The sequence below is a fragment of the Cuculus canorus genome, chromosome 1 (genome assembly GCF_017976375.1).
Source record: "Cuculus canorus isolate bCucCan1 chromosome 1, bCucCan1.pri, whole genome shotgun sequence".
NCBI classification, from domain to species: Eukaryota; Metazoa; Chordata; class Aves; order Cuculiformes; family Cuculidae; genus Cuculus; species Cuculus canorus.
In genome coordinates this window covers 191624345-191646596 of record NC_071401.1, presented here as the reverse complement: position 1 = coordinate 191646596, position 22252 = coordinate 191624345, and the positions used below count along the sequence as shown (strand labels likewise).

Sequence of the window (22252 nt, the reverse complement as noted above, 5' to 3'; positions counted from 1 at the left end):
TTCCTTTGACACTAAGGCCATTAATTTCCCAACTGCTTTTTGTGACAGTCCTAGCTTATACCAGTCTTGCCTTGGATCAGCCGTTCCCTTGGCTGGCACAGTGCCTGTACCACAGTGTCAGATCAGGGCAGCCACCAGAACAGGGCTAAAATGAAGCTTGCAAGAAAAGGGAAAAAAAAAAAAGTTATTATAACCTGGATCAGTTCCTCAAATCCTGTGCTCCACATTGTTGTGGGCAAATAAAAAACAGCTATCATGGGAATGGGAAGAGCAAATGAGGTGTGAAATGACAGCCTAAACTATAAACGGATGGAGTCAAAAAGTCTCAGTTACCCCTCTTTAGACAATATAAAAATCCTCTTTAAGTCTTCAAGTATTTTTATAGCCTTAAATCGCTATTTCTCCTCTCTCTGAAATAATCTCCAAAAACAGAGAGTGGCAACAGTAGCAGAGGAAAAAGAGAACAGTTCTGTGAGTATGTGTATGGGGCCAGCAGCTCTTGTCCAAGTGCCCAGCCTTGTTCCCAGCTCCACAAGCTGCTCAGAAGACACTGGAAAGACAATGCTTAACTTTATTTTCATGACTTCTTGCAGAATACTGACACTGGAGCAGGACTCTTCTCTGCTTGAAAGAGTGAGGATTTTACAGGCTGTGCTGGGTAATCCTGGGAGATGTGTGTCCAGGCTCCCACACACAGATTGAATTGGAGCAGATTTACTCCACCCTGAATCCCTACCTTCAGAGACTTCCCAGGGGCATGAATTCTGACCTTCAGCTCATAGGGACAGGAGGAAAAAGCTCCAGTGCTACCAGCCAGTCCTTCACTCCACATATTCCCATTCTACATCATCCACTGTCTGACTTCTGGTAGGAGAGGGCCCAAGGACGGTGGCTTTAGGCCCACTGGAAGTACTTTTTCATCTTTGGTATCTTATTTTGACCATTCGATTAGAAAACAAAAGGAAGTGCTAAGCTGTGACCTCCAAAGCGTTTTGGCCAAGTGGTCCAGGTTACCAACACTACAAAGTACAGGAACTGCTGCTAGGAGCTGCTCATTGTGGGTGCGGACACCTGGGACCTGGCTTTTGCTCCTTCTGAAAGATAGTGCTGGCATTACAGTATGAAACGTGGCTGAATGTGCTATCACTCAGCAAAGTATGAGAGGAAAGCCCCTTTTCAGTTGTGGGGTGTTCAAACTCCAAGCTGCAGCAGAGGGATGGGAGCAACCCATAAGAAACTTCACCTTCATTCTTGCAGAGACCACTTAGGACCCCATGCTGCTCTTGGGTTTCTCGGTTGAGTAGGCCTAGTTGATCTTCCGCAGATCAACTGCAAAAGGTCTGCAACACTGTTACAAAACCAAGAAATAAGTGAATTTTCAGAAAATGCGGAGTCCTACAGCTCCAAAAGCAACATAGATTTGTTAGAAGTCTCCATCATTCTCAACAAATAAAGAAACAGCATAAAGGCAAATGCAAGGGAGAGTGAGAGATGTATTGCAAGGTTGTTATTTTGGGGTATGAATGCACCTTTGCATTAAAAACAAGGTCCTGGAGTTTGGCAAGAACCTGCGCTTGGTTCTGGATCCTGTGTCTTTGCTGCTCTTTTTATTTTTTATTTAGAGAGTACACTGCAGAAAGCAGTTGTTATTTTAAAGACATGAATATTTTTTGAGTGCTACTGCCTACCAGGGATTTTGTGGTTTTTTTTTTTTTTTTTTAAATGTTGGCTAATTTTGTGTTTTGAGTAGGAAGCTTCAACTTCACACCAATTTTACACATGCTTTTTTCTGCTATCCAGCAGTTTGGGCAAGATAACCTGCAAATGAGACATCCCTCCACTAATCTCTATGGCTTTTACCAGGATTTTATTATTGCTCACCACACTGTGGACTTTGAGAAGACGTGGGGAGTAGCTGAAGTAGTTAAAAATTATTTCATCATTAATATATCACAAGAAAGCAGGCAAATGTCCCTACAGACTCAACCAGCTCCAGTTTTTTATTTTGCTTTCTAACTGGTGAAGCAGTGAAGGCAAGGCCAGGTGAGCTACCTGCAGCAGTCTCTTTGGGGAGCCTGCCCCTCTCTCCTGGACTGTGCCAACCACCTCTGCTCTCATTCCACATGCCTTCCTAAATCCTCAGTCCCCTCCTGACACCTGTGTGCTGTTTGTCCTGTACCACCCCAGCGCTTGCAGGGAAGGGACCCCCTCAGCCACCAACCTGTCTCGCCCACACTTACAATGGAAGGGAGCACCTAGGCAGTGTTGAGGGAGAAAGTGTCTTTGAAATGCAGTAGAATTAGCAACAGCTTGCACATCAAAGCAAGTCCTAAAGCAGGAAAAGCAGCAGCTGGGGAGACCCAGCCCAAACATCCTGCCTTGTCCGTCTGTCTGTCTACCTTGGCACAAGGTGGGAGGTAGCATGCAGCTCCAGTGCTGGCATGTTCAGCCTGCTTGATGGTTCATCCATCAGGAGCAATGAGGAGGAACAGTACTTCCCATCATCCTGGGCACCTGCCTACTCGCCAGACTTGCTCTTTAAAACAGGTGGTCAAGCACAGATAGCTGTTGAATCAATATGGACTTTATTCGATAGCCCACGTCTGGTGGCTATTGATGACACTTCTGCCAGCACAGGATGGGCTATGCTGCTATACACCAGGACAGATCCAGGTTGCAAGGGAGAGGATACCAGGGCTGCCTTCTCGGTGCCCGTCTCAGATGACTGTGAGAAAGCAGCCAAACAGGAAGACTTCAGAGATGGCAATCCTGTGTTGCCACTGCCGGTCTCCCTCAACAGCACAAAACATGCACGTTTGCCAAGCATAGAGGAGAGTTTGGATATACTGCAGTTGGTCAGTCCTTTGGATGAGATGTGAAAGCAGAGGCTGCCTCCATCAGCCCCCCAGAACTCGTTGCACGTCCCGAACCAACTATGAAAATCAGCTGACATCCAGATCACCATCTCCTCTTCCACCTGACAACTTCTCATGCCCGTACCAAGGCTGTAAATTGCTGTGGATAATAGCTCTGATGTTTATCCAGACCATGGCTGCCTACCTGTGCTTGTGCGGAGGTTCCGGTGCTTGATGGTCCTGTTGAAGAGGTGGGGTCTGGCTACTTGGAGCTCGTATACTTGGTGACGGCCTTGGTGCCCTCCGAGACAGCGTGCTTGGCCAGCTCTCCTGGAAGCAGCAGACGCACAGCAGTCTGAATTTCCCGGGAGGTGATGGTGGAGCGCTTGTTGTAATGAGCCAGGCGGGAAGCTTCTCCAGCGATGCGCTCAAAGATGTCATTGACGAAGGAGTTCATGATGCCCATGGCCTTGGAGGAGATGCCAGTGTCAGGATGGACCTGCTTCAGCACCTTGTAGACATAGATGGAGTAGCTTTCTTTCCTGCTCTTGTGTCGCTTCTTGTCACCCTTCTTCTGGGTCTTTGTCACGGCTTTCTTGGAACCCTTTTTGGGGGCAGAGGTGGACTTTGCTGGCTCCGGCATCCTGAGAGCTCTTTCTCTGAGTCTTGAGGCTGATTGGAAAGAACACCAAAAAATCAAATTATTTTTTGTTCTATAGCACAGTTTTACCGAGAGAGTCTGAGTCACACAGGCAACATCTCTGAATCCGAGATAAACACAGTATGACCCCATTCAAGCATTTTTGAACAGCCAATGAGAACTGCTCTGTTTTTTTTGTATGGTTTTCTCATTTTCTCTTTAAATCCCTATACCACTGGTCTTACAAACATCCCTGAACCCAAGCCTAGTTGGCATCTACTTAGTAAATACGGGCTGGGGCGAACATATTTCTGAGAAGAACATTGCAGCTCCAAAGAAAACACTAACTGCAGCATGGATTAAATTAAGTCTTTCTGGAAAGGGCCAGAGACTGTTTAAAGATATTGCTGAAGCCACCTTTATATGAGTCTGATCAAGATGATTTTATATGGTTATTACAAACTCCAACAGACCCTTTTCTTTTCATCTAGGTAAAAGTTTATTTTGAGAGTGCCTCCATTTCTGTGGCTATTGTTTTACATCACATATTCCAGTGGAACATAAAAATTATGTAGTTTAACGCTAGCCAGATGAGCTGCTGGAATCTCTCAGTATTCACTTTCGCTAGCAAAAATACCAGAGGGTAGAAAAAATCTGAGGAAGTGCCAGAAATCACCTGACAGAGAAACAGAAATGTAGGTAGGAGGCAAAAATCAAACTGCTTTTGTATTACATGTCAACAGAGAGAGGTTACATAGACTGAAATTGTTTCCTTTTTGGTGCAGAAGAGCAGGCCTTCACTGGGCAGTTTATATCAAAGATACCTTATCTCTCTGAGTGTTTCTTCATTAGGCCACAACCTGCAGAGCCCTGACCTGCAGCTGACTGCTGTCATCCAGAAGTGCAGTAACAAAAGGACAGGATGTAAACCTGTCATAAAACTGGGTGCCTCTCCTACTACAAATTCACATGTGTTTTACTACCTGTATCAAGGGAAAAACTCTGTGGTAACTGTAAAGAGTTTTGTGTTTCAGAGGACACTGTGAGTGCTCCTATGAAGGCAAGGCTTCTCCAGGCTTTGCTGAAGGATCAGCTTCCAGGATCACCCCAGGGCATAGGCTTTTATGTTCTGCACCTCCTTTGAAGTTGACCTATGAATTACAGGCTGTTGGCAAGAGAGACTAGAAGAGAAAAAAGAGCTTCAGGGCTGATGGCACATCAGAAAATGGATAGAAGTAACCACGAGAGAAAAATCTCAGATGCAACATATGGTCTGCACACAGAGCACCAGAGAGGGCCCTAAATGATGCCTGTGCCAAAGCAACAACTGCATCCTCAGCCTTGCCTCTCATCCTTGGGAAGGAATGAGATGCCCCCCTCCATCTTGGCCTGGTTTCTCCACTATTGTCCACATCTGCAATCAAAGCCAGAGACAGCAGTTGACTTGCAACCATGTCTTCAAAAAGTCCCTGGCTGCTCCTTTTGGGAGCAGATACCTTCCATAGCAAGCCTGGATTTACATGCCCAAGTCTCAGCTGATACCAGCTCCTACTTCCAGACTGCGTGAGAAACTCCCACAGCTCCAAACTCTTGATATGTGAGATGCTGCCTTCAACCTGCAGCAAGCACTAAGGCTGCTGCCAGCTGCTTTACCACTTGAGGCACCACGGCCGGGCTCCAGCGGCCACATGGTCAGGCAGGTGATGGGCAAAGGGCAACGCTGAGCATTTCGTGTAGAAGGGCAGGCTGGCACTGCTTGGGATGCTATGGAGTGAGGAGGCAACATTTCCACCACAACCCTCCAAAACGTCTGCCTGGCTAAAAATGAAAGCTGGCCCCAGTGTCCTCAGCACTGAGATTTTGCTCAAGCAGTCTTCCTTGGCTTTAATGGGAGTTTTGAATTTGTGAGGCCCGAGAGACCTGTTCAAGTATCTTTCGCTTCGTGTTGCAAAAAGAAGTATTTTGTCCAAAATGGCATAAAGTCTAACTAGGCGGAAAAGGCCAGCATAGAGGAAAATGTCATGTAACCGGCTGCAAGCACATCACTAACTTCTCCCTCAAACTGCTCGCGACTAAGCATACAAATATTAAAACCACCTCACCAAATCTGAGTAAATGAGTATAAATCTCTCTCAAATCCCTAGAATAACTAGCAATTTCACATCAGGTATGGAGGTTAGGAAGAAAAACAAGATGAAAAAAACAAACACATGTACTGAAAGCTGTTGAGGCATTCTTCTACTTGGCTTTGGTTTATGAATATTAATATTTTTTCCCAGTTTCAGGAAACCTGCAGTCGCAACGTATGCCAGCTGGTAATCATAAACTAACACATTTTGCTAACTCTTCGAAGTTAAGGGAAAAGATAGAGGGAGGGAATGGACATATTGTCAGAGGAGATCTACTTCAGGTAAACTCAGTCCCTGGCGAAGCTTCATGACCCAGTGAGCTGATCTAGATGGAAAACTACAGACAAAGACCATGTCCAGAGATATGCAGGATGCTCAGAGAACAGTGGACTCTCCAGACTTGGCACAGCAAAAAGCTCAGTTTGACCATATGAAAAAGTGTCACAGAAATGCTAGAAGTGTGCAGCTGGAAGGAGCCTCAGAGCTCCACGCTTTGCTTTGAGGGTACCCAGGTGTGCCCTGCTTGATCAATTTCTTACCTTTTCCTTAAAATCTCCAAAGGTATGATTTTCGCTATGGACTTGACCCTGCCACCTCATCCACTTTATTAATTTTTCTAGGCATTCATCCCAATGGAGGCATTTGGAAGGGCAGGTGGTGTACTGCTCCGAAAGTCCTGGACACCTTTCAAAACTCTGAGTTCTCCCTGCCTTAACCACGACATTTTCTTCCTCTAGTAAAACCACAATTTTTCTCCCCCTACTTGGGAATCCATATCAGGAAAAGAAATCCCCTACTGCTCCTGTTTGCAGACTCAAAAATATGCCTTTTCAATGGAAAGGCATTTTTCCAAGAGAGGAAATAACTGTGTACTTGCTTCTTTCTCTAATGAACTAATTTCCTCACTGAAAGACCCATCAAGTGAAAAATGTAAATCACTATTTCTCAGGCTTTTTTAAAAGTGCATCCCCTATACATATTTTAATATGCATTAATTGTTAAGTGCACTGGTACTGCAGCTTTTAAAAAATTAATACAGCACACAACAGGAACCAGAATGATTTTGTATGTCTTCAGAAAAGATCACACCTATAGGACATCTTTGTCCATTTGACTGGCTAACACTCTTGGGTAGTGCATTCAGGATCTCGATCTTCTCCCACGTACAGCTGCAATGAGGGAAACAACACTAAATCTCACAAAAGCTTCAGCATCCTTGCCTCCCTCCACCCATTTCTTTGCAGCTACGCTTAACAGGTAAATAACATCTTCTCTGGGAAACAGGTTGTCCTCCTTCCAGTTTGTTTGGGCGGTGCCTAGCACAAAGAGCTAGATTGTGTCTGCCAGGTGCTAAATAAGTAATGTCAATAATGGTCAACATATCACTAACCCTTCTGTCAACAGTGCAACGCAATCCACAGATAGGTGCTGCTCTTGTATGAAGACAAAAGTAAGTAGTGGAATCAATTATTTTAAAGCTGTCTGTGGAAAGTTTGTTGAGAAAAAAACTAGGTGACCTTTAAAAAAATGCGGAGTTCTTTTAATTAAAAAGAAAGTTGCAATTCTTTCTTTTCTTTAAAAAAAGGCAATCCAAACCTAGCACGAAACCATGAAGAGGTTAAAAACTTAATAATTACTAGGTTTAGTGTTTGGAAATGTTGCCATCAGGACTGACTTCTCTACTGTGAGGGTGACCAAGCACTGGCATAGGTTGCTCTGAAAGGCTGCAGAGCATCCATCTTTGGAGCTACTCAAAATCCAACTGCTTGTGGCTCTGAGTAACCCACAGTGGCTGAGACTCTGCTCTGAGCATGGGCTGGACTAGATATTCTCCAGAAGTACCTCCTGCTTCAGCCATTCTGTGTCTCTTGGAGACTGAAGCTGGGTGCCTCTACCCTAGAACAAGCTTTATGAGCCGTATTCCCCGATGGACATTTCCTATGGAATACTGCAACCAGAGACTCCCACAAGGACCTCTATCGAGGAGAGATGGTCCTTATCTGCAGACACCAAGGTCCCTGTGATACAGGTAACGGCCATACAAGAGGAGCTACTCCCAAGCATCACAGTGACATCTGGAAAGCTTCAGCTTTCTCAGGAAAAACCTTTGGGCATATTTTTTAATTTATGGCTTTGCACGCTATGGGTCAATCGGTTATCAGTGCTGGCATTTTTTTTCCTTCTTCACAAAACCAACAACAAAACCAACCACAGTATTTTTCCTCACCAGCTCCAAACAGCAGCCTGCCTGCTGCTGAAAAACAGAGCAGTGCTGTATGACAGATACATCTTCCTTTGTGTTGACACCCCTTTCTTCAGTATCATTAAAAGGAAAATGAACCGAAAACAGATTCAAAGATACAAATTACCGCAGACTCTCGTATCTGAGATGGGAGAGGAGCCCTGCTGAGAAATCCCACGTGAAGCCTGATGCTGTCTCTGTTTTCCCTAGGCCTTGATATATTGATGGAGAGAGAGACAGGCAGGGAAGCTCCTGTAGCATTTTTTTTTTACATTTTTGGCTTTGCCGCAGAGTCTGTAGGATTAGTACCAAGTTGGTGCCAGTGGCGTGCATGGGTGGCCATGGGTGGACTATTAGCTGGCCTTCTGAACCTTCCCTCATGCAAGGGTGGAAAACAACGCTTGGATTCTTTCCTTCTTTTTCCTATCAAAATCTGTCCTTGCTGTGATGAGCATCCACTATAAATCAGCATCAGGCTGTTGTCGTGCTGTAATTTCCTAACCAAGCACAAATATTAAATTTCTAGAATCAGTACTTTGCTCTTAGGAGGTTTTGGTGAATAATTAAATATTTGTAGGAAAAACTCAAGCTCTCATCTTTCAGACATCTGATATTTGCTAATCTTCTGATGACCTATTTTAACCCTTTCTAGAGTAAATGTGAGCCAATGGGCACTTGCTGTTTATTCTGCCCCTTAAATAGGGACATCCTATTAGTTCGGTCCAATTACTGTCCCTTTCCTTAGTTTCTCTTGCTATATAGAATATAGAAAACTTGACTTTAATCCTACACCTCAAGAAATGTAAAGTGAAATCTGTTGCTGCTTTTTGTTTTACTCACTCTTAAGCACAAAGAAGGACAACAAATTAGGGAACATTTCCACAGAAAGGAAAAGGCTTTCTAATGGCTGGCTGATAGCAGATCTGGTACCCAGACTTCCCAAATTACCAGATGTCAGCAAATGATGGTTGTTGGAACAGCATATTTGGGAACCACAAACTGCAAATGCTCTTTTTTAATGTACAGCCATCTACCTGCAAGTTATTAAACATGATTTTCATCACTCAACAGGCTCCATTAAATAGTAATACTGGAGAAAGCAGCAGATATTTTACAGTTATTTAGCAGTAAGCTCTGCCTTAGGTAGTAAAGTGGATCAGAAGCATGATGAGTCACCGTGAGGCATCAGTGATGCTACCTCATGTGCAAAAACTGATAGTCATATTTTGGACTGGAAAGGGTTTTTCACTTGGTATGTTGTCTAGCATGTGACAATGAGGTAATATTTGCTTTGAAGTAATGAGAAGGAGAAATTCCAGGAATAAGATAAACTAGTCTAAAATGCCCGATTTCTTCCCATGGTGGAGGAGGGCAGAGATCAATTTTGGGATCCTAGGTCTCCTCCTGGGTAATACTAAGGCTCCCTACCTCCAATTCCACATGCTCTGCTGCATTTTATATGACTGCTCCTGTAAAGTTATCATTTAAATGGCTAATATTTAACTTTGGATATAGACATACAACTTTTCTAGTCAAGATATTCAGGCTTGCACATTGGACCATGAATGTATGTTAAAATTGAAGATGCCCACTCCTCCTTAGCGTAGAAATAAATGCTACTAACTCAATCTCTGACACAGATACACTATGTTCAAAGTGATCTTTAGATTTCTTAAGAAGAAATACAAGTAGAACAGACCACTGAGTTTCGCTGGCATCCTAGCTCTTTGACTGATCCTTACCATCGCTTTTGTTAACACATTGCTTGGCAGTTCAGTACAGAATACTCCCTAGAGAAATCTTTTCTAGCATTTCCATTTATAATTTTAGAAAAAAACATTTTTAATCAGCAGCAACAGCTGTATTTTCTTGTGCTACTTCTGCCCAAGCCGTAAATACTTCTTAGGATTGTGGGGGTATCAATCAGAGATGCTTATGTACCATGTAAGGAACAGGACACTAGATCAGAGCTTTCTGCAGAGAACGTATATTGAATTTTTAAAGAAAAGAAAATCTTATCCATGACTCAAGCACAGCAACAGAGAGATACAGTACTAAAAGAAGAATGACTGTCAGGAGGCTAAATACTGCTGTCCTTATTCTTATTAAAGGAGTGCCTGAAGTCAATGGGGATTTAACCTGGGTCTGAAACCACAAATACGATATTTAGAGATGCTTAGCACCATCAGCTAACATTGATTTCCACTGGAATTCAGAAGGTTGAGTACTTTATAAAAATCAGACTCCATGTTTTATCAAGATTTTGTTACTGTGAATAAATAACAGATTACTTAAATAAGCATTAGCATGAGTTTCATTTCCTCTTTAGAAGAGCACTCATTATCTATCTGCTTTGGAACATCTCTGATCTACACTCTTGACCAACAGTATTTAATAAATGCAAAAAGGAGAAATTATGCTTTCTATAGATCAATACCTGTTAAGTGTTTAATAAGGGTACACCCAGTACCAGCATCTGCTACCATTACACTCCAGTCAGGCTTCCCACCGAGCACTAGAGTTCAAGAGAGACCTGTATTATCACAGCTGTCCTTAGAAAGCCCCGAGTACTAACAGTCCAACTGAGAACACAATCAGGCTCACTCCCTTCCTGGAGTCTTGGCAGTAGGTCAAAACCTCAACACAACATGAGCTTCAGCACAAGCTTCCTCTCCAAGTTTCATAGTCATGAGGGTTTGCTTCTTTTACCATGGATCCTTTCCATAAGCAACAGGCTTCTGTTCCCTTCACATCCCACTTGGACTCAACTGGATTCACTGGGGGTCAACCTTTCTGTAGCAACTTCGTGTCTTGGTGTAGGGTTTTGCTCCTGTCTTTAGACTAACTCAGCAAAGTTGCTCTGAAGGCAAGGAGACGTCAGAACCTGCTAACCACGTATTGGCAGATGATCCCCAATTGACCTGGAACAATCCTGCTGGCCAGAAGCAAGCAAGACACACAGCAGCTTGGCTACTCAGCAGCATCACAAGCTCTACATATCTTCTTGGAGACTTGCAAAATACAGACTATTGATGATGGGTGTGAGAACAAAAATCATAGGTGATGGGGCCTCTGAAACTAATGACCTGTTACACACCATAAAGATGATTTACTTATTCCATGAGGCCCTGTGCTATTGAAAATAAAAAGTGCAGGGTCAAAATAAATTGCTTTGTGCCATATCAAAAATGAAAATCACCTGAGCGTTGACCTCATCATATCGATTTCTCTGGAAAAGCAAAATACCACGAACTCACTGAATCTGCTATATCTAAATAACTAATTCTACAACGGAGCCACGGTCTCTAAACTAGTAACGATAACAAACATAAAGAACTGCTATGGCATTTAAGCAAACTATTTTAATGGATTTTTATGGAGCAACAGAGAATTACCACAATTCTAGACTATTTCCATTGGTGCTGAAAAAGTCATCCATTGAAAATGTGCTAATTCAGCCATGGCCAAAAATATGACAGAAGCTACAGGCCAGCATCTGTAAGCCATAAGGACAGAGTGGGTAGGAGAGGGAGAAGAAGCCCTAAGAGATGAGAGCTGCTTCTGAGTTAAGGCGGGGAGTTACGTGGGAACCATGCAGACATGTATGATAGTTCTTCCTCCGACATGTTCCACCCCCAGGTTTCAGTGACCTTTTCCAGTGCTCCAGATAATTTCTGTAGCAAAACAGGACGACAGCAGAGGTCATAGCCTAAAATGTTTACTCTAGCCATACCACATTGACTGGAATAATATGTACGGATATAAAACCACACTGAAGTGGAAATCTGTGCTGCCAAATTAAACTGAAGTTCAGATCAAGGTCATTATAACTTTTAAGAGTGACGTGATGAGTACATCACAACACAAGTACTACCACATATACTCAATGGCATGGGTGAAATCATCCCACCAAAACTTTTTAACGAGCTTCATGTGATGTATCTCGGTTTAATGCACATACGCTCAACAGACCTGGGCAGTATCACCAACTCTCCTCCTATGGGGGGAGAAAGAGCCAAGTGAGGGCATGATGCGTGCAGCTGTAATTAGTCATGACTGATGTTTAGTCTAAATGAGAGCCTCTAACTGTAATCATTGCTTCCCAGTGACATCACTCACATTTTAGCAAGTCTTGAAAGTGACTAAAAATATTAGCGGAAAGCACGCAATTAATGAAGAAGTCAGGGATATGCAAAAGCTGCTCAACCATGGCTGTAAAGCATGGGTGCCTGGGAAAGCACAGTGTAAATGCAGGAGCTGTGGGTACCACACAGGTACATCCAAAAGGCCTGGATGCCATGCTAAAGGGCATCATTGCTACAGGATACTGAAAATATTGTAAAGTGCGTATCAATACATAATTTGGCACAGTATTAGCAATTTCACTGTAAAGTGGAGATGTGTGACTACTACTGGAGCCTACAGGGAAACAAAGATAAATGTCCTTCTCCGGTTCTCACATCATCCAATAACCAGAAAAGGAATATGATCCAGGACTGCTGACACCTTGCTCTGCCGCAGCCTCTAGATCGCATTACTACAGGCAGAGAGTCCTCTGAGCATTAGAGGTCATCTTCTGTAGGAAGCAGGAGAATGGAGAGCCTGTTAGATGGAAAGACAGGAGACAAGCATGGCTGGGACAGCACAGCAAAGCTCCACCTAAGAGGGACACAAGATTTATTGAAGGTAAAAGTAATTCCAGCACAAGAATTGACAATAAACCATTTGAAAATGTTCGTGGAAACATTTGCTCTAGAGACGAAAAGAAGGAACCTCACTTACATCCTTACTTGGAAGCGGGAGGATGAGAGCAACAGAGAAGGCCAGAAAGACAAAAAAACCCTGAATCTTCCATAGTTCAAAAACAAAACTTGATTTTTTTTTAAAAAAAAAAAAAGCAACTAACTACTCTACATTAACCAGACAATGTCTTTCTGTCCTATGTTGCTGTGCTACTTAAGAATTGCAATCAAAACACACAGAGGTCCTCCACTTTGCACTTCTCTCTCCTTTATTCTTTTCTCTATTATTTCTTCCTTCTTCCTCTCACATCCATTTTAAGTGCCAGGAGGTTCAAAGCCCCAGCAGGTTTGCTGCCAGATGGTCCCATCCAACATATAATATTTGCACAGAGACTAACACATTATTTTGCACAGCCACGGGGTTGAAAAGCTTGCAGTTCTCCAGAAACACCGAAAAAAACCAACTTTCAGGCCAGGTTAGCCCATGCCCAAATTCCTCATCATACAAATTGCCCGTCAATGGTGTTTTAAGTCAGCCCCAATTTGTGATAGCATCATTATCACATGGACTTAGTGTGTTAGTCACCATACTGATACAAGCTAAAAAAGGCTATCTCCCTTTCAGAGAAATCAAAGCATACTTAGGGATACATCAATATTTATATCAGGGAGGGGTGCACAGACCTCTCTGCTGAAGACTCTGTTGCAATCACTAGATCTCCAGTGAAGAAAATGTTGGTTACTGGACAAAATGACAGCCCCAAAATGTCAGCAGTCCTGGCTGGTCAGCAGCAATTAGAACAACTAAATGTAGGGCTTGCTTTTCAAAATACGAAAAGGACTTGAAAGGCAGGAGGTTTAAAATGCCAGTGGAGTGCCACATTATCTGTATGACACCGTTACTTTTAACCCTCCGTGGCTCTATCCTCCTACATTCACTTTCCTCCTGATGGTCCCACACCTTTAGTCTCCCCACAGCTATGGTTTCCCAACCTTTTTCTGCCTCAGATGAAATGCTCACCCTTTGCTCTTCTTCCTCCCTGCTGGTGCCTCTCTCAGCATGCACCCTCCACAGAGCTCATTAGTGCCTCCGTTTCACGAAGCATATCTTTGTGGGTGACTCCTCAGCCCTTATCTTGAGTTGTGCCCCAGTTATCATGCAGGTGCAATCTATAAGGACGAGGATTAGACCTGGCTGAGGACCCACAGTGCAGAAAAGGAAAGAGTATGTGAATTAATCCTGGTGGCAGAGAAAAAGGGAGGTGTGACAGGAATGGGCAGACAGCTGCAGCATCTGTATCTTCAGGGCAGAGCTGCTGTATCTGCAATGCATTTTAAGTCTTACACACATCAAGAATGGAATTGTCATATTTATATTGCATACAGTCAGACAGCTTGTTTGTGATGGGATGCGCCCTGCATCCTGTCTTGTAGCACCCCACTTGTTATTCAATCATCTTCCAGGTTGCAGAGGATTTCTGCCTTTCTGTCAACATGGCAGCAGCTTCCCTACTCCTCTCTCACCCACATCCCTCAGTGATTCACTTCAGACCTTTGTGTTTTCCTTGTTCCTCCCCATTCCTCGATTCTGTCTGACCTGGTGACAGAGAACTGAGGAAACTCTTGTCAAATGCTCCCCAAGGCCCTCCTACACACAAAGATTGCTCTCTAAGCACTGAGCTCCAGAGTGGTCTCAGCTGTTCCTCCCACCCTGCAACTCATTTAAATAATTTCTTCTGCAAAAATGTCACATGCTTTTCTGCTCAATCTTCCTCTTGCTTTCCAAGGTAACTCACGTGCTCTTCATAACTCCCAATAACTTCCTAGACGTGCACTTTCAGTTCTTCCTATCCCTTCTTCCACTGCATCCTGAGCATACTGTATTTATTGTACTGCTACCTTTGTGTCTTGTTCTCATTCCTATCTTCCTGTCTTCATTTCTGTAGTATTTCCATTCGACAAATATCAGCCTAACACATACAGTCACTCTCCTCACAAGAGACTGGATCACATAGGTTATACGAACAGGTTATAAGCAGAGATTTTATGAAAAAATTTTTAGAAAATTTTTATATATATATATATTTTTTTTTTTAAGTGTGTCCATTGTTCCTGACTGTCTGTTGGTCTAACGTAAACATTGTCTCTGCAGACAAAACTTTGTCCTCTTACACTCTCGATCATCAAGGCTCCAACTCCCCAGTTTCTTCCTCAGTGCACACCTCCTGCGATGATTACCTCAGAGATGGTCCTCAACTCTCCAGGTGGCACATCTCATGTCAGAGATGAGTCCATTGCAAACAGCACCTCTCTTGTCCCTGATCCTGGGATAAACACCAGTTTTTAACAGATAACACAGAAAACTTTATTGCAATGGCCTGCCTGTGTATTTTAACCAAATTCAGAAAAAAACCCTATTCTACAAGAAGTTTTAAGGATGGTTTGAAAAATTAACAATCCCCCCGACAGATTGCATCAAGAGGGTCGGTGAAATAATATGACAAGGGTGGTGATTAACTCTCACCACAAAGGAAAATGTTGAGTTGATGTAGGTGGCATACAAAATCCCCCACCCTCTTTATGAGTCAGGTAAGCTTCCAGAAAGCGGAGGTGGAATCTGTGGGATGGAGCTGTTTTTATTCCAGCCAGATAGTAGTAAGCTTTTTGAAAGGAAAAAAAAAAAGTTTAATTATTAAATCAGATTTTTTTTTAAACTAAGCATCTTATTTAAATAGCAAAACCTAACATTTGCCCTTGATCCCCAATGATGCTGCTCGTAGTCAGTGGCAGTCAAGAGGAAATACTATCAAACAACTCCACCCCCACCCCTGGAGGTTAATGCAGCATTTTTTGGGTTATGTATCTATTTCTCCATCTCCCACCCAACGCGTATGATGCTACAGTCATGGCTCTCTCCCTCTGGTTCCAGAAAAAAAGGGAAGCTTGTAAGCCGAGATCCAAGCCTCACCCCACACAGTGCCCTTTATGGAGGCAGAGCTCAGCTCTGATGAGGAGAAAAGCATTTCTCATGCAATAAAACAAAACAATTGGCAAAAAAAGAAAAGCATTGTGGGGGGTCTTATTGTTGATCAGTCTAAAGGATAATTCAAACAGATGGCAGTGTTCCTTACCTAAAATTATAGACTTTTCATTACCAAAAATCAGAAATCTAGAAATGTGAAGAAAATGCCATCAGATTCTTGAGTTGAGGGAACTTACAATCCTCCTCTGGTACTGTCAGTGGAAGCACAATAACTGTTCTGCTCACAGTGCAGCCTGAGCGAGTTGCTTTCTCAAGTTCACTTCTCAATTTACAAACATCTCCCACATACTTAATTCCTCAGTCTACCCAACACATGTTTGAAGATGGACAGGAACAGCGTATTTCAGGTGCTAAGAAAGGGATGCAATAGGATCAGACTATCAGCATAAGTAATTTTTTTTGTTTCGGCTGAAGAATGGAAGGTCTGGAGTGGAGATGTCTGAATATACACACATATGTAAATGTAAGTCAGGAGAACATACATGTAAATGTAAGTAAGGAGAAAGGATGGAGGACAATGACCAAAGGAATAGTGTGGAAAAAAAGTGCCAGGAGGAAGGCAGAGTATTGCAGTGAATGGAAGTGAGATGTCAGAAAGGAGACTGAAAGACAGGATATAAAAAAAAAAGGACAGAAGAAGATAAATAAAAAGATAGGAGAAGGAGAGGATATATGAAATGGGATAAAACTAAGGTATGAGGGGACAAAAAGCAGAGAGAAGGGGCAAGGTAAAGTAACCAGCACAATGTTGGGCAGAACAGAAATACTGAGGCATAAATAAGACACAGAGAGACGCAGAAGGTCAAAAGAAGGAAAGACCTTGCACAGCAGAGAAGATGTGGAATAAGCAGCTGGAGAAAAAAAAGATCACTTGCCAGAACAGCATTTCTGACAGTCAGGGGTGAGAGGTGCTGCTGACCCAATGAGGGACAGTCATCCCTGGGAAGTGACAGGCTAAACCCAAGGAGATCAAAGGATGAGGCCAGGAGAAGACAAACGATACCACTGCACCAGGTTACTGCTTTTTGTCTAAAATAGAAATCATGACGGTCATTGAAATTGTCACTTAGATCTCACATCTGAACATCTGAAACTTTAAAAATCACTTATCTTTTCCAATAAAATCCTTCTTTCTCCTTTTATCCCAGTGTTGGATTAAATTAATTACTGTACATTCCCCAGTTACACCTTCCTGCCAAGGAAGAAAACCCCAGACACCATTACGCCTAAAGCAGACCTTGCTCTCTGGCTCCCTTTGCCTATAGAGGCTTCCATAGAAATATCTGAGTAGACAAAGCCAGATTTCCTGTAGCTCGAGGATTACAGTAACGGAGGTGGGCATCATTAGCAGGATGCGGAAAGACAAAAAGGAGTGTACGCTCAGGGAAAATGTTTGGGGTTTTTTTTGTTGTTTTTTTTTTTTTGTCTTGCAATTAGGAAAGCAAAGAGAGAAAAAAAAGTGCTGCTGGTAAATAATCTGTCACTCCTTTGTGCACTGAATAATAGGAACAAGAGAGACAAGAGAGGAGAGTGTGGGAAGTACATTCCTATTATTGAATTCTTTCTGTTATTAACCTGTGTTCAAGGTAATAGAAACATAATCAGGAAAATAACATGCTCGAACACAAATACTACGGAGGCTATAGAATATAAACCCCAGGAAGATCAAACGGTGTTCCCAGGGTAGCACCAGTCTGAGAAATCAGAGCTTTATTAGTAGTAACAGGAGCAGCATATGGAGATGAATGAAACTATGTTTGTAAATGTGATATGCAATTGCACACTCTCACTTGGCTTCCCTTCCTCGCGATCTGACTCAGCCTCCACACGGCTCCACTCCCCCATCTTTTGATTCATAAATTCTTCATCTCAAAAAAAAAAAAAAAAAAGAGTTACAAAGACGGCATGCAAAGGGCACAAGATGATGCGAAATAAGAGGAGTCTGGCGAGAGCAGAATGTGCCATCGGTGCCCAGATGTGCCGAGCACAGCAGCGGAGCCAGGGCTGTCCCCTCCAACCCCGGGATGCCACGCAGCAAACCAGGGCTCGTCCCTGCGGCGCTACAGGCGCGCTCCAGGTGGACAAATCCATTACAAAATTGTGTAATATTGCTTACGCTGCGCGGCAGCTGCTCCGCTAGGCAGTGCCCGCATCGCCAAACCCAGTCCGTGGGACGCGAGAGGAATGAGAAATAAAAGGGTTTCTTACGGCATTTACTCCCTGTGTTTCTTAGGCTACGATAAAAAGACCAGGGTTAACAAGAAGCAGTGCGACAGGCGACAAACGCCGCACGAACGCCGCTGTGCAGCCCCCTACGTTTGCTAAACAATTAACAGACACACGTAGTGTCGACACAGACGGGAACGAGCCCTTCCCCGCGGCCCGAGCTCCGCGGCGCGTGCCGGGAGGCGGCAGGGGCCGCCCGGGACCCGCCGGGACCGCAGCCCGCAGCAGCCCCACCGCCTCGCCCGGGCTCGGGCACGTGCTTCTCCATCCCCCGGCGAACCGCGGCCAGCGATTCGGTTCCTATCATTGCACCCAAGCACAGGCAGAAGCCGCTGCCGCGTTTGCGCATCGGCCGAGCCCGGAGCACGGCGAAGCCGCGGTCCCGCAGCCAGCGCCGCAGTACGAGCCCCACAGCGAGCGGGACCGCGCGGGCGCGCGGAGCGGAGCGCAGCGGCGCGGTGGGGGGGAGGAGGATCTTGCCTGCCAGGCGTCTGGGCTCCTCCGCAGGCGAGCGCGGGGCGGGTGCGCGCCGGGGCCGCTCCGCACGGAGCCTGCAGGCGCCGCGGGACCCGGCGGGGCTGCGGGCTCGCTCTGCGCCGCCGCCCCGCCCCCGGGCCGCCCCCGCCTCTGCGGGCGCTCCGCCGCGGGGCCGCGGGGGCGGGGCGGGTGCGCGCTGCGGCGGCGGCTGCGCAGGGCGCTCGGCGCGGCCGCGGCGGAGGAACGGGCACCTGCTGCCGCCCTCGCCCGCCGCGCTTTGTCCGGGGCTAAGCGGCCGCGGCGCGGCTCTCAGGGCGTCGCCTGGCTCCGGCGGCATCGCGGGGAGCGTGGATGAGAGTTTGCTCCGATTTACGAGTGGGGTGAGTGCCCCGCGGGGTGGGGTTGCGGGGGAGACGGTAACGACGACTATCTGTTCCCTTTATTTGTGTCCGAGCGCCTCCGTCCCCGGCTCGGCGGGGAGCCTGGCGGGGGCTCCGTCTCCTCCGTCTTTCTGGGCCTTCATCCGCTCGCAGGAGGCCGGGGCTGCCCGGGGGCCCCTCGCATCCCCCGGCACTGAGGCGCCGCCGTTCCGGCGAGCCGTGGAGCCGGAGTAAACATATTGCGGGCCGGGGGCGGCGAGCCTGGCGAAGGTCACACCTTCACGGAGCAGCGTCCCGGCTGCCTCGGGCCGCGCGGCGGTGTTTCCCGCAGGGATCCCCGGGTTGCCAAGCCCCCCTCCTTGGGCAGCGCAGCTTCTGCGTGGCGACCGGCTTGGAAATAACAGCTGGCAGCATCGTTTGTGCTGTGAGGTTTAGGTGAGCCCGCCTGAACGAGGGGCTGGATGCGCCTTCAGGTTAAATACAGCCAGCAACGGAGCGATCCCTCAGAGCCTGCGGGGTCGGGGTGTATCTCGGTGAGGACTGGGGGACGGGAGGGTTGGGGGAGCAGGGGCAGGGAAATGCTGCTGGAGAGCTTACTTTCAAGGAGACTGAGAGGATGGTAGACCTGTGATGCTGGGTAAAGAGCTGTTTACTGTCCAGGCTGTCATCCTGGATTCCTTCAGAAAACTTCCAGTAGCTGTGTACGGATTTTGTACACAAGCCTCCTGCGTGGCTCTGTGGGTCATCGCTGCGCTTAATGCTAAATAACAGATTTTCATCATGTTTTTATGTCATGCTCCGTTACTGCAGCTGCGGAGTTTTACGTTGAGTAGATGTGGTACTGTTAAGCTGGTGTGAACGTGGAATGAATGATGGACAAGTTCTCGGGTACTGCATTTCCAGTGGTGACCGAGATGTGGGTGGGGAGGGGAAGTATTTAATAAAGTAGGGATCCCAGGTGCCTGCGCTCTGCATTATCTGACAGTAGCCTGCCTTAGTTTTTAACATGTGTTAAATAGTTTCCTTCCTCAGAATTACAGATGTGAGCTGTCTTAAACCTTTTTTTTAATGCCTTATCTAGTTATCAAATGCCATATCTAGTTATTCAGAAACAGACGGCTTTTTTTTAGTCCTAGTCTGTGCAAACAGATAAAATATAAAATTAATTTGATGGTGTTAGGATGGCAAATTGTGCAATAACTCCTGAAAGCCTGAGTTATGTTTCACTGTTTTTCGTATGCTAGCCACAAGTATGTTTGGCTCATCTCTCTGCTAGAATAAAGGTGGTTTGGGGCTGAGGTGCCAGACTGAATTGAAGATGAGCCATGTCGTGTTTCCAGCTCTGCAGGTGAGCTCTTGGAGATGGTCTTGGCCGGTGGCAGGTGGGACTAACTTGAGCTAAAGTGTCAGACTGACGAGTTTGGGTTTTTTTCTCATTTAACTGTAGCTAGTAAGTCCTGGTCAGCTCAGCATTTCTAGAGTCATTTCTGTTGAGCAGTGGTGGGGGGAGTGGCTGCTGCTTGAATGTACTGGTGCCACTCCCAGGCACAGTACAGCTTCTGCATTGGGTGAAGGCATCATCCAGGCTTTGACCTCCCTCCTAGCCTGCCTTGCCAGCATCGCTGTGTCCTGGTGACCTGACGTCAGTGCTTGTGGGGGAGGGAGGAATTAAGGACAGCAGCTGGGAAAAGCTTGTCCTGGCTCGGCTCTTCTACAAGACCTGGTTTTGGAGAGACTTTTGGGGAGGAGATCCCGATTGAGGAGGCAAAATCAGCAGGCTGACACACAGCCCTGCTGGCTTCCTGGCTGGAAAATAATTCTTGGTGATTTACAGGTAGCCAGTGCCAAAGCTGTTCCCTGGCCCTACCGCTTCTTCCCCCCACGTGATATTTAAAGCTCGTAGGACCTGAAGTTTATTATAAGAGTGAATGGCTGTGGGAGTAGTGAATGCCCAAGAGATTCAATATAGTTTGAGAACTTGGGAAAAAAAAATAACATTTTATTTTGGCAAGGGAACTTCTTCAGTGTCTGAGAAGTGATTAGTGCTGCTGTTGAAGGTCAGTTATACTTCTGGGATATGGAACGTGGTGGATTCCTGTGACATATATGTGTGATACTACATATACGTGTTTTCAGCTTTGTTCTGATACTTGAGTATTCACTCCTTGATACCGAGACTTCAGTGCTAAGGAGGAGCATTAACTGTTTGACCTCCAAACAGAGGACATATCTGTTTGAAAAAGACCCTATTTCACCCTATTTTTTTCTGCTGAGAAGTCATACTTTGTTTTTTGACTCGGTCACCCCCAAATCCATAGGGATTCCTAGAAGATATGATACTGTGTTTTGTGTAACATATGGTCCCATCAATGGTTTTATGGTGAATATATTTTTATTTAAGTAGTACTAGATCATATTTCCTGATGTTTCATTTCTTATAAGTCTGGAAAACAAATGCTGTTCAGGAATGCATGAGTCAAGGGCAACATGTACCTTGCTGGATTTTTTGGGTTAAAGCTATGTAATGGCTTGCCTTGGTCTCTTCCTCTCCTCCCCTCCAGTATTTATCAGGTTCAGCAGTGATGCTTTTTAACTTTGAAGTCCCCAAAGCCCTGGCTGTTATCAAAATACTCCAGTATTTCGTGTGGAAAAATCTGCCATCCGAAATCGGAGGCTCTTTTCTTCAAACCTGGTGGTGTCAGGTGCAAATGAAGTGCACAGTTTTCTAGCTTTATCCTATAACACTGTTGCCTTTTCTTTCCTACATACATTTTCCTCAGTGAAATAATATCTGTGTGGCGGCATCCATGCTAGGAGGAAAGATGATTTCTTCTAATGTATTATTTTTATGACACAGAGTTTGATCAGAGGGAATGCTTTTGACAGCAAGCGCTTAATCAGGGACTTCCAAAAGAGATTCTGTCTCTCACCACTGCCCTGGCCACACATGGTGTGATGTTAATCCGTAAAATAATCTTAGCACAGAAATACAGCTGTCAGATATAGCTTTTGGGTCATAAAGTTGGGTACTTCTAAGGTTTCTATGTTTTGATCTTTCAAGTTTCGGAACGAATACGAGTTTTCTTTTTTCATCTTATGGTCATTGTTATTGATATGGGGGACAGAAACACACACAGACCAAGAAAGTTAGGCCTTTTCCTAGGAGGTCAGAATTTATTAAACCAGTTATAGTTTAGTGGTGAACTCACCTAAAAAATTTATGAGTTAGTGCTGCTTTGTATTATGATGTAAGAAAATGAAGAAGGGAGTCTTGGAAGCCACTTCAGACTTCATAAATATTAACAAGCTCTGCAGTTTTCACAGAGAGTAAGTTCTGGATGTTTTTCTTCGCCTTAACAGTACATTTTATTTTGCACAGTAAATCTTCTTGCCTTGGCTGAACTGAGAGAGCAGTTATCGGATGCAAAACAAAAATACCCTAGTTGTGGTTAGGAGTGCTCCTGCTGTTTTTCCCCTCCTCTCTTTAACACCCAATCCTTTCTCCTGATGCACGCTCT

At 45.0% G+C, this 22252-nt stretch overlaps 2 protein-coding genes across 4 annotated transcripts in view; one reads left to right on the top strand and one right to left on the bottom strand.

Annotated features, from left to right (window-relative positions):
* Positions 1–2566: 2566 nt before the first annotated feature.
* Positions 2567–18691, bottom strand: LOC104056058 (histone H2B 5). Of its 2 annotated transcripts, none has more exons than XM_054063030.1 (2): positions 18358–18691; positions 2567–3527 (listed from the first exon to the last, which is right to left on the bottom strand). In XM_054063030.1, exons 1-2 carry the CDS (start codon positions 18689–18691, stop codon positions 3118–3120), a joined length of 744 nt encoding a protein of 247 aa, XP_053919005.1. In that variant the 3' UTR covers positions 2567–3117. The 2 variants fall into 2 exon arrangements, with proteins under 2 accessions (XP_053919005.1, XP_053919012.1); XM_054063037.1 differs by lacking the exon at positions 18358–18691 and adding an exon at positions 13630–13768.
* GRAMD4 (GRAM domain containing 4) overlaps positions 18595–22252 on the top strand; it is an 80973-nt gene continuing 77315 nt past the window's right edge. For both annotated transcript variants that reach the window (XM_054063016.1, XM_054063009.1), the window contains exon 1: positions 18595–18734. In XM_054063016.1, coding sequence (XP_053918991.1) covers positions 18706–18734 — 29 coding nt within the window. In that variant the 5' untranslated portion in view covers positions 18595–18705. The remainder of the gene's footprint in view (positions 18735–22252) is intronic.

Bases quoted from the DNA above. Each gene is read 5' to 3' on its own strand.
- LOC104056058 (XM_054063030.1), bottom strand. From the start codon at position 18,691: ATGCCGCCGGAGCCAGGCGACGCCCTGAGAGCCGCGCCGCGGCCGCTT. The intron at 3,528-18,357 runs GCAAGATCCTCC...CTTTCCAATCAG, and splicing joins GGAGCCCAGACGCCTGGCAG to CCTCAAGACTCAGAGAAAGA.